Genomic DNA, 14,745 nt, shown 5'->3' with positions numbered 1-14,745 from the left:
AATTGGATGATAAGGCTGTCAAATGTATTTTTGTTGGTTATAGTGCTGAAATCAAAGGTTACAGGTTGTATCATCCGCAAACAAAACGTATTCTGGTTTCTCAGGATGTAGTGTTTGTGGAAGATTCTGTTCAGCCCTTACTGTCATGTACTAGAGACAGTAATGTAAGCTCACAGGACATTTATGACACTTTGTTGCCTCTTTTCAGTGGTGGAAATACGAATGTAATTTCCAATGAGGCAAATGTACAGCCTATGGGGGTTTCTGAAAATGTTTTAGATCAGCCTATTAGTGATGCAGATGTACATGATGTACTTGATGAGGAAAGGGCTGAAAATGAGCAGGCTAGAGGTATGCCAAAATGGCTGGTGCACACTTTGCGTGACAGTAAATTGGATGCACCTTTGTTTAATCGTACTCGTTCAGGCTCTCGCCATGCATCTTATGCATCATATTGTTATGCTTTGGCTGTGTCTAGTTTACATGATGTTGAGGAGCCTCTATCTTTTGATGAAGCACAGAATTCAGAAAATTGGATAGCTGCCATGCAATCAGAATATGATGCACTTATAGAAAATGACACATGTACTTTATGTGATTTGCCTCCTAGCAAAAAGGCCATTGGTACGAAGTGGGTTTACAAGTTGAAACGCAAGCCGGATGGTGAGATCGATCGCCATAAGGCTCGACTTGTTGCAAAGGGTTATGCACAGCAAAAAGGCATAGATTATGAAGAGACTTTTGCTCCCACTTGTCGTATGACTACTGTGCGTTTTCTATGTGCATTGGCAGCTCATTTTGGTTGGGATGTACATCAATCAGACATTGTTACTGCTTTCTTGAATGGTGACATATTTGAGGAAGTTTATGTAACGCAACCTCGCGGTTTTGTCATAAAAGGACAAGAGGACAAAGTGTGCAGATGTAAGAAGGCTTTGTATGGGTTGAAGCAATCTCCTCGTGCTTGGTATGAGAAAGCTGACACTCATTTGGTTAAACGAGGCTTTCGTAACAGTCCAACAGAAAGCACATTGTATGTAAAGCAGGAGGATGATGTATTTCTCATTGTGGTTCTTTATGTCGATGATTGGCTGATCACTGGACCAAATGAAAGACATATTGCTGAATTTAAGGCTGATTTGAATGCTACTTTCAAGATGAAATATTTGGGGCTGTTGCATCATTACTTGGGTATACAGTTTAAGCAGTGTGATGGTGGTATTGCCTTGTGTCAGAAAAGTTACATAGAGACATTGCTATGTAAGTTTGGACTTGAGGATTGCAAACCTATTGCCACTCCCATGGAAACAGGTTTGAAGTTGAATCTACATGATGCTTGCGATCCTGCTGATGTCACTCTTTACCAAACTACTGTTGGCTGCCTCATTTATCTATGCGACACGAGGCCGGATATTCAGTTTGCAGTCTCACAGGTCAGCAGATTTATGCATAGCCCAGGGTCTAAGCATTGGCAGGCTGTCAAGAGGATTTTTCGCTACCTTAGTGGCACTTTACATCTTGGCTTGTTTTATCCCAAGGGGGGATCATTGCCGCCAGACTTACATGCTTTTTCGGACTCAGATTGGGCTGGTTGTTTTGACACGCGAGTGTCCACAAGTGGTTTTTGTTTCATGCTTGGCAGTTCATGTATATCATGGTTGAGCAAGAAGCAACCTACTGTGGCCACTTCGAGTTGTGAGGCTGAGTACAGGGCAGTCTTCACAGCTACGGTTGAGTGTGTATGGCTCAAACGCCTTATGGATGATTTGGGTGTTGGACAGGACACCTCCAACATTATCTACACTGACAGTAGATTATCTCCAACATTTTCATGCTCGCACAAAGCACATTGAGGTGCATTACCACTATGTCAGGGAGAGGCTCTCAGCAGGAGAGATCAACTTGGCTTATGTGCCAACACAGGACAACCTTGCAGATCTTTTCACAAAGGCATTGTCTCATGAGAAGCTTGAAGCTTTCCGCAAAGCTTTGGGCTTACTCCCCTTTGTGGACTGATCCTGTCCTCAAGGCATGGCACTTCCCTTTACTCATGTGCCAGCTCTCGTTCACCGCATCACTCCAGGGGGGATTTGTTACCATATACATGTGGTAGTGATGTGTGTGAACACACTAGGACCGCCGGGGCATTTTTTCCCTCTTTAGGAGTTTTTTTCCCCCGTGCATTGTATATACGCCCATCACTCTAGGGCTATCTATCTTTCCATTGCACACTAAGTAACACACTCTCTATTGTGTGCCTTGAGCTTCCTTCGTCTTCTCCAAGCTGTGTGTGTTTCTCTGCAACCCTAATTCCAACAGCAACAACAGGATAACGTTGTTGTGCGCTCCACCCAAAGCAGGTCTCTCTCTCTCTGCTCTCGCACTTGCACTTGCACTTGCACACTGTTTTCGGGCGCAATATCGTTTCATGGATCAACACTGCGCCTCGGGGATTGTCACCACTACTCTATGCAGTATAGCGAATCTGTCTCACAACTAGATTTACTAATTGTCGATACAGGGAGTATGGACCACGGATAGGTAGTCGGAGGCCTCGATGGGTTGTCAAGCCATGGAGTCCTTTAAACTAGCACTTGCTACGAATCTCTAGGCAGCACGACGCTATTCCGTCTACAAGAGTCCCGGCACTAAACTAGGTTCTCTGGGCATCAACAATGCAAGGAAACATGCTAAAAGCAAGTCTAGACTATATCCCAACACTTTGGCATCACCTGTAGCACCTGGGTCACTTAAATCGAACATCTCCAATACTCGTAATGATGTAGGGCGTAATGCTGTAAAAAATGAAAATGTTCCAAAATCACTCCTCAACACCCCACAAGGTCCCTAATGCCAATGGTATCACTAGAATGCACTTTTGGAAGCTAGAATGTCCTAGATCTGCAATTTACAAGCCGTGGACAAAAAACGTGATGATGTTTGCAGGTCATGAAAAATGACGATTGATGACATCAGTGTAAAGCCCTTTGTGAGCCCGACCTCATGCACCAAAAATCATCTAATTTGGACACTCCTGCCTCAAGATATGAGCAAAATAGCAACACAGCCAAAAAGTGTCATGAAGTTTTCCTATACTGTTTTTTACATGCAACAACTTACATCAAAGTGTAGATCAAAACATCAACATTGCACACACAAAACTTCATAGCAAAATACTTAGCACAAAGAGAGATATGGACCCATAAAGATATGCCTATCAAGAGGCTTTTACCTCTTCTGCTCTCTTCACTTCATAGTCCCCCCAAAAAAACTCGTCCCTCCTTCCAAAATTCAACCCCTCTATGGGTCTCACATGTCTTACTGTGTACATATGTTACAAGCTAGAGGTATATACCCCAAATCATTACATTTGGTCCTTGTTGACCCTAAATTACATACAAGTCTGTCTGTTAAACAAGATAACTGTAGAAAATAAAAAATGCTTTTCCGCCTTGTCGTGATGTGACGACAACACTCCCCCCCACTTAATCCATTGTCCGTCCTCGGACATTCTTTTTCTTTAGGTTCTTTGGGAATGTCGTCGGGCTGCTATAGGTCTTCGTATTTCTTCTTGTCTCTCTTTGTTTTCTACTTCTCTGATCCACTCATGCATTGGATTTGCATTCTGTGCATCTTTGAATGCTACATACGTCAAAGCCAAGTTCTGGATGACTGGCTTGAACAAGTGTGTGTCCACCTCGAAGAATCCTGTGTGAAATATCTCTTCGAATGTCATCATGTACGAGCTAGGTAGGAACTGGCATCTGGCCAATAGTCCCATCATTTGGTGACGAGTTGGCTGCTTTGTCAAATCATACGCCAATCCCTCGTCGCCTTCTAAGAAAAGTTCCCATGTTGTGTCGTTAGGTAGGTCTTCTTTGAAGGTCTGGAAGATCTTGATAAAAAGATCAGCTGCCTTTGTAAGCATGACACATGCAAGATCTGGAATGCCCCTGAATTTGTCCTGTGTTCTCCTCCAGGCTCTGACAGAGTATGCATTCATAGTGAATCCTGAGGGTCGTGGCAGTTCTGGGTAATTTAACCAGTTCGGATGTCTGACCTTTGTCTTCTAAAACACTGTCCACACCCTTCGTCTGGCGACTGGGCAATAAGTTGGATTAATCCTTTGAGCCTTGGGTGCCCTGTTGTATTCTACGGTAGACCCCATGTGCTGGGCGAACCATGTTAGCCGCCAATTCGGCTGATTCTTGAGAGGAGCAGTGCCTGACATTTCACATGATGTGAGAGGTTCATAGCCTCCTGTCTCTACCATAGTGCAAGAAGGCAACAATTCTTTTATCTGCATGGCAGTGATGAGCCGAAGGAGAGGATAAGGTAGGGACGGTGTTATCATACTGTCAATGATCTGTTGTGCATTTTTATACTACTTCACCACCACTGACACTACCTCATACTCCCACTTCTTGTATGCCTTGATAGTACGCTCTTGCTCTTCTTCTACCTCCTGCTGCATAGTGCAGAGCAGTTCGTTGTCTTCGGTTTTCGCAGCCATTTTCCCACTGGGTTCTTCGGCCATCGGCTCTTCGATTTGTGTAGGTTCCTCTGTGTCCATTGCTTCAGTCTGTTCCATTTTTGGCATCTCTTCAAAATTAGTTCTTGATGCTTGAGTTGTCGTGGCTGTCATTAGTTCTCTCTGTTCATTGAGTTCCGCCACTTCTTTCTTGAGTGTTTCCAGCTCCTTGAGCATCTCTTGACCTTCGATACTCTGAGTTGGCTGCGCGGATGGTTGAGGAGCCAATAACGGCTGCATGAGAAGCTCATCAAGCTGAGCCTGCATCCACCTTTGCTTTTCCATAGCCACCTGATGCACCTTTCTTATAATGGCCATTTGGTTTTCAATTTCTGCGTTTCTGTCCTCGGCCACTTTCTTTGCTTCCATCGCTTCCTTTACTTGAGTCTGGAGGATATGGATCTATCGCTTCAGTGCCTAGTTTTCTTCCTCTGACTTCTTTGCATCTGCTTTGGCTTTGGCAAGTTCGTCTTGGACACTTCGTCTTCTTTCCTCCTCCTCTCTTTTTAATTGGCTTTGACTCTGCGACAATGCTGCCATCTCATTGATTTCTCGGATCATGCGGTTTCTCCAATCTTCTATTTGTTCATCTCTGGCGAGCATTGGCAAGTCTACTTCTCTCCTTCCTTCTTCTTGTGCCTCTTCTGCGATTTCTGGTCTTGGAGGACTTTGCTCGACAGGAGCCGGGCTTGGCTCGCTAACTTCTGCAGGTTGAGCTATTAATGGAGAAGATGGTTGTGAAGGAACCAAAGTTTGTCTTGGTGAAGGAGGTGGAGTGTTTCCTGCTTCCAGATTTATCATGGATGTCCAGTCCTCCTTTGTAGAAATGTCCTCTAGCGGACTTTCTGGCTCCTCTGTGGATGCTCGTGGTACTTGGCGCTCTTCATAAGCTACTCGAAGTTCTTCTTCTAGTTCCACTTCCATATGATGTACTGTCTTAGAGTACTGCACGGTTTCCTCTTCTACAGCAGCAATTGTCTCTTCTTGTGGAGCTCCCTCTTCATCATGTCTTCTTCTCACTTGTTCTTAAGCTAATCTTTGTCCCAATCTACTCATGCGAGTCAAATGTTGTAGTTGCTCTTCATGCTCTTGTCTGTGGGGAGCAACTTGCCTTTGCCTCTTGGGTTGAGGTTCGGTTTGACGACTAATCTCCTCTATTACCCTTTGTTGCTCTTGTCTTGGATCGTGTCTCCTCTTTGTGCGGCGCTCAGGTTGTACTATAGATTCTTCTTCTTCCCTTTCTGTTGGTTTGTGGACTGAAGTTGTGGCTGTGGCAGTGGCTTCTTCATCCTCAGACTCTTCTTTCTCTGCTTGGCCTGACAGGAGATTCTTGCGCGAACGCCTCGCCATGTGAATTAGGTTGCGTTATCTGGGGCCTGCAGCTTCAATTCTTCCTTCATGCCAAGAGCTTGGTAGACTACTCGTGTAAGCATTTGCCCAGCTCCCAAATAACCCTTCTTCTGCACTGTTTGCGTCTTTGCCGCTCTCTTGATATCCATTAAGATCTTCTCCGGCAAATTGGATCTCAGTGGTTGTGGATGGCTCATTGCTGTGGTTAGCCAATAGGTGAGTCCCACTTCTGGATGTGTATATTTCTGTGGTTTGATGATGCTGAACATCTGATGTAAAATCTGCATGGGCAAGATTATGTGATCATTAAGTATAGCATAGAAAGTTTTCTGCCCATCTGTCTGCAGAAATGTGGAACTCTTCATGCTCTGAGTTGTCCTCAGCTTAGCTATGTTGAATCTTCCAGTCTTGATTTCTAGGGCTTCTCTAATCCCGTCGGATGTGATTTGGATTTGGAAAAGCTTCCCTTTGTTTGAGGTGACTGATGCGGTGCCGTCTTCCTTGAGGGATGTCATAAGCTCGTAGCACCTTCGTACGTCGACCGCCACCACATCTTGCAAATTCCAATTCTCTAATCCAATCATTTGCATCACTTTCCGCACTTCGGACATTCTCTGTAAATTCCGAAAAGAATGCGGCACTGATACGATTGTCAGGTTGTCGACTGCTGGAGTCTGATACTTTGTCTTCAGCACGAATGTCTTCGCAGCTTCCAAGCTCTCGCAACTGATGAAACATTTGATCACAGCCTGTTGTGCGATCACTTCAAACTGTGGCACTATATCTTTGACTTGTGTTGCCGGCGCTTGATTGGATCCCGCTTCCATTGTTCCCTGCTGCGGAACATGACCTGCACCGCGTGTATCGGGGCGGTGGGATCACGACGCCATAGTGTCGTGCTAGCCGTCTGTGTGTGGATCTGAGTTGCGTGGGTGAGTGAGTGCACTCTGTAATGTATGGTGAGCACTCATGTGCACTCTCGCTGCAAAGGGTGGTGTGCTCAAGCTCTACTAGGCCGGTGACTGCACGCACAAAAAAGCTCTCTCTCTAGCTCTCTCACTAGTGCAATGACCAAATGAGGTCCCCAAATGGCCTATATACCCACAGGTTTCCGTGACTTACCTTGACACTTGATTCTGAGCATACCATTGTGTAGCATATTCCGTGACATGTAAAATCGACTGTATACATCACATGCTTTGCTTGACGACGCTCTTCTCTAGTCTTTGACATCTTCAAGCTCTTGCCGTTAAGTGGCCATTCGGGCGTTCTTTTCCGATTCTGTCATTTGACCACTCCTTAGAAACCTCTTCACTTGTACATTCGGCGTTTGAAGTCCGTTTCTGATTTCGAGCTTCCAGCAAATTTTATGGATTTTTCAAAAGAAATTGAAGAAAAATAAGGAAAATTAAAGAAAAATGCCAAAATTGACCAGAAAAAACACCAATAAAGCTCATCAACACACTTTAGCACAGTCGCTCAACTTTTTCCATGATAACACCTTTTGGACTCCGTTTGAGCTTTGAATTCTCCTAATTAGTGCCTGGAAAGTGCATTTTGGGCTCGTTTTGGCTCAAAAAGGCAAAAAATTTCAAGAAAACAACCATATACACACGCCACGTGACATCACATGAAGCCCAATGTGTGCTCGAGACATTAGATTTTACAAAAAATTGAAAAACAATTCTCCTCACGGTTGACCTGTCCAACACTCGTGACTCCCCCCCACTTAATCAAAGCACTACGTGCGACGACGTGGTTCTTGTAGGAGTGTGTCAGGTACGAAGCTCGTGTCTATGCAAGGTCTTGAGTGACCCTATGTATGCGTACACAGATCATGCATGTTAAACCATATGCTATGCAAGAATAGGTCATGGACGATGTTTCCATGGGCTGTCGATGGCGAAGCTCTATCCCATCCTATTCTAATTGATTATGTACAATGTAGGCGATGTCTTTGGTGCTTTGTCACCAAAATGAACTTGAAGTTCATGGTATCATAGGGATACGTTGATATCCTTGCTTCTTCCGAACTCTCTCTTGCCAGGGTTGTGATGGCAACTTCACATATCCTTGTTGGTGACGAACCATCTGTAACCATGACTTTGTTGGCAGTAACATTGAGCTCCATCCGAATAGCTTACGCTGCAATTCCATAGCTTGATACCAAATCGTCTTTTTGCTTGGAATCGCCACGTCTACCCTTGCTGTGTTTCGTATGAGAACAGAACTCACTTTCTTCACCCATATCTTGCTATGCATCTTGGGTTTCTTTAGTATCTGTGTGTCTCGCTTTACTCCTTGAGAACTGTTGTGTGTTGTCTTTGATGGCTTTTACAACATTAGCGTTTTGGGAACCCAACTCATACCATTATAAGCCGGATGAATTAGACTCTTGGGAACCCACTTCATCTGGTGTTTCCCCTTTGGGTATTCTTCGTGTGTTCTTTGTGTCAGCTTTTTTGTTGTTTCCTGCTTTGTCAAGCTTTGCACTTCATCCTTTGTGATCTAAACCTGTGTACCACTATGAGTTCGTGTGTTTCTAGACTTTTCTTGCTCTTTGGGTTTGGTATTCTTGGCATTTGTCTTTGCTTGTTTCTGCATAGCCGTGTGAGTCGTGGATTTTGATTTGTCATCTTCTGCTCTCTCTCTCCCCTACGTGCAGTTATGTGATGCCTCACAAGAGGGCTCCTCATTTGACTGATGTACAGCTGTGTGGGTTCATGCTTTTGTGCTGAGGCAAGAGTCTCCTTGAGCAGGAACAGGGGTAGCTAGCTGCTACTCCAAAGCAGGCACTGGTGAGGGTCATAACCTCACCATACAGGTGCAAAATCAGCGCTGTGTATGCGCTGTAATTTTATTGTTTTTCAGCCATACAGACGCCAGAACCTTAGGGACTCGTGCCCCACTGGCAGAGGACAGTTAGGGGACTGTTTGGGGCTGAAAACAGGGCAAAAACCAGTAAATACAGCGTGCTGAATTTACTGTTTTTGGGCAGGAATCAGAGGGTATACGCCAGTAGAAGCGAGTTCCAGCAGGGGAATTGGTTTCGTGCAAGTTTAGGGGTTGTTATGTTGCCGAAATTTGGCCAAATTAGGATACAGTCAAAGGATTTCCAGGACTCTTCTTTGTACTTTACCCTCCTAAAGAATAAAGAAATACTGAAAGGGGCGCCAATTTTGGGGCCTACAAGTTGTCGACGTCTGCTCGGAGCATTCTAGCTTCCGAGCCGTGTGTGTGATTAAGTGTTAATTCCCGTTACAGGTCTCCTTTGCAAAGTGCTTTGTGTGTGTCTAAAGTAAAGAATTTCGGGTGAAAGCCAACGCCTACCACCCTACGGGCCGGTTTCAGGGGGTGAGTAGAGCGATGGCGAAGGCGAAGGCGAGCAGGAGCGTGAGCAGCAGCAGCGAGCCGTCCTGGGAGTTGTACTTTGATCAAGCATTAATATGTTATAGGTCTTTATTTACAAAGTTTCTTGTGTCCTAAAGTCTGAAGTAAAGTTTCGGGTGAAAGCCTACGTCTACCGCCCTACGGGTCGGTTTCACAACCTCCCCGTATGAACTAAGCTCAGACTCAAGAACTGCCCCATATAGTTTGGCCATTGTATGGCCAATCATGATAGTCCTGTAATTCCTTGAGTCCAAGGTGTCTCCAAATTTGTGGATCGGCACAGTGGTGTGCCTGGTCCACTCCTCTGAGAAGCCCTCTCCTACAGCTCGGTTGAATGCATGTGCAATCAACGGGGCTATCGTGGCGGCTGCGTAAATGAGGTGCTCACTCTGTAATTGTGTATGATTTGATGATCGGCGGTGTTGAAGGCGGTGAATGGCCTTCTTGACCATCTCTGCTATGATGAAGAGCTCGTGGGTCGAGGCCCGGGTGGTTGTGGAATCAGAGGCCTGTTTAGCACCTCATAGAGTCTCTGCATAATCGTGCCATACCTGTGGATCCTCAATAGGAGTAGAGTGTGGCCTGTATGTTTGGTGTGCGGGAAAGAGCTGATGGCTGATGTCTGAAGAACAGATGTGATGTGGGAGGCAAGCATATGTAATGGTGTAGAGGGGTGGAGCAGAAGGAGTGCCTTCTCGACCTCTGCCGAGTATAAGGGGCCATCTCATGTGTGAAATGGATCGTGGTGTGTGGGGTGTGTGTCATGGGTGTGTGGGGTGTGGCGTTGTCAATGAGGGCGAGTGCAAGACAGGTGTGGTCCGCTCCAGTCGGTATGGGCGGGATGGAGAGAGAGAGAGAGAGAGAGAGAGAGAGAGAGAGAGAGAGAGAGTTTTGGCAAGCACCTGCAGAGTTAGAGGGAGAAGAGTCTTCGGATGATGACATTAAAATTGTGCCTGAGTCTGTAGATGGTTATTGGCTGGAATACGGAGATGAGACACCTGTTTCATTCACTACCCTACCATATTTAAAACTGATGATGAGGCTCTGTCAGAGAAGGTGGTGTATGTGCGTGGCACTCAGGACAATGGCACGCGTTTGTATATGAGAGCTATTGCTTGGAAGCTGGAGCTCACTAAGGATGCAAAGCCTGTTTTCATCTGAAGACTGAGAAGTACTGGTAAGTGCTTGTAGTTTGGTTGACCACTTTAGACAAGAAGTCATGCTGGATCTCACAGCTAGTGGGGCTGATTATGGTCGGGATTCAATTGCTGAAGCCTAAAAAGAGCTATGAGGACATAATTAGAAGCAGCATAACTGTACCTTATTTCCTTAACCATGCTCTTGTCAATCTTGACGATTCAGAGAAAGTTGTATGGGGTCATTTAAATGATCTCTTCCTGTGAGTATTTTGTTATGATATTCTGTCATGCATGGGTCGGTAGGATGTGGGAATACATCATGGTCTGTTTCTTTCATCCACAGGTCTTGGGAGGTGGCACCGAATCGAAACGATTTAGCTTCGCATTTACCTACAGTTCTGCATTTTTCTGCTTCAGATGAGCGTTTAGCTGCTTCTTCAGAGGTGTCTGCTTCTGCACAGTAGCAACATTATTTTGGAGTGCATTAAAATTTGTAAGCTTAACACACAGACTTTTTTGCCCGGCAGGCCCTGCAATGCATAGAAATGAATTGGCTGCTGTGCTTTGTTTAACCAAGTGCCTTAGGAAGGATATTCACGTCTCTGATGATGAAGATGAGGGCCAAAGCGAACCTGAACAGAAGAGGGGAAATTTTGAAGTAGATGATCTGAATGCTGGAGAGAAAATGGATGGCTATGGGGAAGAGGCAGAGGATGATGTTGGTGATCTCGCTGAGACAGTTTGCTGCATCTGTGACAATGGTGGATCAGTGATTTGGTATGTTTTGTTAGCTTTCTGGAGTTAGGTTTGGTGCATTCCTACTATTCAATAGGGAGAGGACATCTTATCAGGTTTGTGTACGAACAGTGACATTGAAATTTTGCTTGCTTTAACAGCTGTGATGGCCCATGCTTGCGATCATTTCATCTGAATAAGGGCCGAGCCGACGATTCACATTGCTCCACATTAGGTTTCAGCAAGGCTGAAGCACAGGTGCGCCGACACCCTAAGGCCAAGTCCTCTTATCATACTCTCTTGCTTCCTGTGTCTTGATTTAAATAGATTCAGGAAAAAACAGACAATTATACATTTCATGTGCCGTTGATACAGAGAATGGACAAATTGTTTTGTCCAAATTGTAAGTTCAAGGTGCTCCTTTTATGGAACTCCTTTTTGTTATTTAGGTGTAAAGAAAATATTTTATGGAGGAGTTTCTCAGGTTTCGATTTGTTTGCCGTGTATATTGTGTAGAAACAGAAAATCGCTATCTGGGGATTGCCTGCCCTTGTGTTGTTCTTTTGCGTGGAGTCATTGTTGATTTGGAGCCATATGTAATGCAGCCATAGGTAGATTGTGTGGCAGAGATATTTCAAAAGACAAGGATACCAGCAAGAACGCTGCTTTGGCAGAGTCCATCAATGAAGGGAAGGGGTTTACCTGTCCCATGCACAAATGCTTCAAATGTGGAAAAAGGGGAAGTCAAAGAAGAACGGGATCTGCAGTTTGGTGTATGTTGTGGGTGCCCGTTAGTATGGCATCGTAAATGTTTGCCTTTTTAAGATCTGTCTAAAAAGTTGCTATCACAAAGAAAGATGCTTGGGTACTTATTTCTATTGGTGACGTTGGTGCTACTTGTTTTTGACAGTCCCCTCCTTGATGATGGTTCTGATGAGGAGGAGGATAAAAATGATGAGCCTCAGAGAGCTTGGCATGACATTCTACCCAGTCGAATTCTTGTATATTGCAAGTAAGAATCTCTACCTCAGGCTGGGTACCCCTGCAAGAAATCATGTGAAGTTTCCGGAAGGATCTTTGCCAACCCCTAAGAAAGACGATGCACAAAAAATGACTAAGCTACCTTCATTGAGCAAAGTTGTAGTGAAGTTGGAAAGGAGTAGCTCCCTGGTGTTCAAACCTCCTACTCCTCGGGAGTCTGCTCTGCGCCAGTTGCAGCAAAAATCTAAATTCTCTTATAATTGACAATGATGCAAAAAACACGTAACCTTGTTACTTCATTTCTACCTTCTTATCTATTATGGCAGCTTCATGTAGGTGATGTGTGACAGCGTCAGTGTTGGTGATTCATTACCTGCCCTGCTTGATTGTGCTAATTACCGTCCTTGAGTTTTTATGAAGCATACAATTCTGAACTCATGACAGGTAGTAGATTTTTGTTGTGGAGCAAATGAGTTTTCTTTGATCACGAGGAAAAAGCTTGAAGAGATGAGGAAGAAATGTGAATATAAAAATTTCGGCCTCATACAAAGGTAATTGCTATTATGAGTGAACTTTATGCCATTATGCATGCTTTGAAGCAATGGAAACACTATCAATATGCTGCTCATTTTCAGATTGTTTTTATCATGAAAACCTCAAAATGGTTTGCACAAGAGAGAGAGATTTGAGGGGGCATCAACTAAGTGGGCTAAAATACTTCAAGAGTATGAATGCGAATTAAGGTATCAAAAAGGTCAGTACATTGTTGTAGTTGATGCTTTAAGTCGCATGCCTCAAATAAATGCTCTTGCATTTACAAAAATCCAAAGTGAATTTCTACAATCTCTCAAGGTAAAGTGTGCGCATGATTAGTCTCACTCCAAGGTGCGGAGTCATGTTAGAATTTGGTCAACACTCAAGTTAGTGTTTAGGACGACTCTACACAAAGTTAGTATTTAGGACGACTCTACACAAAGTTCCAATTTAACTAATGATGGACTTGGGAGATGGAAGCATTTTCCATTGATAATTTATCCACAAGGGTAAAGTACGTGTATCGATGAACAATGACATCGGGCACCAAACCTTTTGAGGGTAGAGCATGTGCATCGATGAACAATGACAAGGGTAGAGTACGTGTATCGATGAACAATGACATCGGGCACCAAATCTTTTAAGAGTGTTATGATGGTCCTAATGCTGGTCATCCTAGGAAGAAAATGACCTATGCACTTACATATCGGCAAATCTTTGGCCACACTTGCATAGACACTACAAGGTTATGTGATTGATTGCTAAAAGTGCCAGGTGTAGTCTTCCAAATGCTGGGAACTAAGTTAAGTTTGGTTCAACATCTTAAAAGTGATGGTTAAATTGAACGCATAAATCAAGTCATAGAGGATATGTTACATGGCTATGGATGTAAGAAACAATTGAATTGGAAATACTATCTTCCAATCTTAGAGTTTGCTTACAATAGTGCCAAGCATCTTTTCTACAGGGTTAGTCTCTTTATGGTAATGTATGGCTATCAACCCCGTTCACCAATTTTGGTGGGATTAGCCAACCAAAGATCTAGCAAGTCAGGACTTCTTACAGGATCACATGTCGTGCTATGTGCTGCTTCTTTAAACGTTAAAGAAGCACAAGACAAGAATTGAAAGTATTCTAATGAAAAACAATGAGTTGGTGTCTTTTGAAGAATGTGATCAAAGTTTTTTAGGTGTACCGGAACATTCCAAAAGTCTAAAGATGCGTTAATACCAAAGTCATCTCCTCGTTCTTGTGCTCCATATAAGGTCAACAATCGCATTGTCAAAGTTGCCTATAAGTCGAAGTTACCATCCATTCTAGGTGTGCATCCAGTGTTCCATGTTAGTTGTTTGAGGGAAACGGATAGGTACTCATGACAATGTTGTTGAAATATGTTTTGGTGAATTTGATTGAACCACCAAGTTTGCCTCCTAAGCCAAAATGTATTTTGGACTCTCATGTTTTATGTACAAGGCATCATGAATGCCGTCAAGTTTTGGTTAAGCGGAAATATAGAATGAGGAGGGTTTCCTTCATCTCTCTTTTCTAAGGGAATGTGAGGAGAGAAGCAAAGCTTCCACCCCCTATGTGTACTGGAAGAGGAAAAGACGGGAGGGGTGACCTACCCCCTGTGAAGGAGGAGCATGAGCTTAAGTGGGTGGTGATGAGAGGCTTACATCCACTGTCCACCCTCAGGTTTGGATATAGCCACAGAGGGTGTAGGTAGATGGCTATTGCGAGTGCTTGCAAAAGTTATGTTGTTTGAGAAAAACGTGTCGTGGCTATAGCCTAACACCCTCTGTGGCTTGGAGATAGCGACAGCGGGTGTAGGCAGCTTGCTATTTTGAGTGCTTACGATAGCTATGTTAGAAGAGGAAAACGTGTCATGGCTATAGTCTAATACCCCCACAGGGTTGCCTCTCACACTTGGGGAGGTAGGCGGTAGTGAGAGTTGGTTTAGGGTTTACAAAGCCGCATATATATATGTATATATATGTATATATATGTATATATATATATATATATATATATATATATATATATATATATATATATATATATATATATATATATAGAGAGAGAGAG

The 14,745-nt window shown here is 43.9% G+C and overlaps 1 protein-coding gene and 2 pseudogenes across 6 annotated transcripts; 1 reads left to right on the top strand and 2 right to left on the bottom strand.

The window, feature by feature from the left end:
• Positions 1–4,069: 4,069 nt before the first annotated feature.
• LOC147436346 (uncharacterized) lies at positions 4,070–4,900 on the bottom strand (annotated as a pseudogene).
• A 48-nt stretch (positions 4,901–4,948) lies between these two features.
• LOC147436345 (uncharacterized) lies at positions 4,949–5,587 on the bottom strand (annotated as a pseudogene).
• Positions 5,588–9,523: 3,936 nt separating this feature from the next.
• Positions 9,524–13,148, top strand: LOC147436344 (protein ENHANCED DOWNY MILDEW 2-like). 6 transcript variants are annotated; one of them, XM_086488141.1, is made up of 5 exons: positions 9,536–10,448; positions 10,546–10,670; positions 10,754–10,853; positions 10,938–11,187; positions 11,307–11,617. In XM_086488141.1, the coding sequence occupies exons 4-5, from the start codon at positions 10,946–10,948 to the stop codon at positions 11,461–11,463; spliced, it is 399 nt and encodes a 132-aa protein (XP_086344267.1). In that variant the 5' UTR covers positions 9,536–10,448; positions 10,546–10,670; positions 10,754–10,853; positions 10,938–10,945; the 3' UTR covers positions 11,464–11,617. The 6 variants fall into 6 exon arrangements, with proteins under 6 accessions (XP_086344271.1, XP_086344267.1, XP_086344266.1 ...); XM_086488140.1 differs by having other exon boundaries at positions 10,546–10,853; XM_086488142.1 differs by lacking the exon at positions 9,536–10,448 and adding an exon at positions 12,056–13,148 and having other exon boundaries at positions 10,528–10,853; positions 11,307–11,403.
• The last annotated feature ends 1,597 nt before the right edge of the window (positions 13,149–14,745 follow it).

Source organism: Adiantum capillus-veneris, chromosome 18 (assembly GCF_014529385.1).
Source record: "Adiantum capillus-veneris isolate H3 chromosome 18, ASM1452938v2, whole genome shotgun sequence".
NCBI lineage: Eukaryota > Viridiplantae > Streptophyta > Polypodiopsida > Polypodiales > Pteridaceae > Adiantum > Adiantum capillus-veneris.
The sequence above is the reverse complement of the archived record's forward strand: the minus strand, read 5'-3'. Positions and strand labels throughout refer to the sequence as shown.

Coding starts and splice junctions, on each gene's coding strand:
- LOC147436344 (XM_086488141.1), top strand. CDS start 10,946: ATGCATAGAAATGAATTGGCTGCTGTGCTTTGTTTAACCAAGTGCCTT. Junction 11,188..11,306: donor AATGGTGGATCAGTGATTTG/GTATGTTTTGTT, acceptor TTGCTTTAACAG/CTGTGATGGCCCATGCTTGC.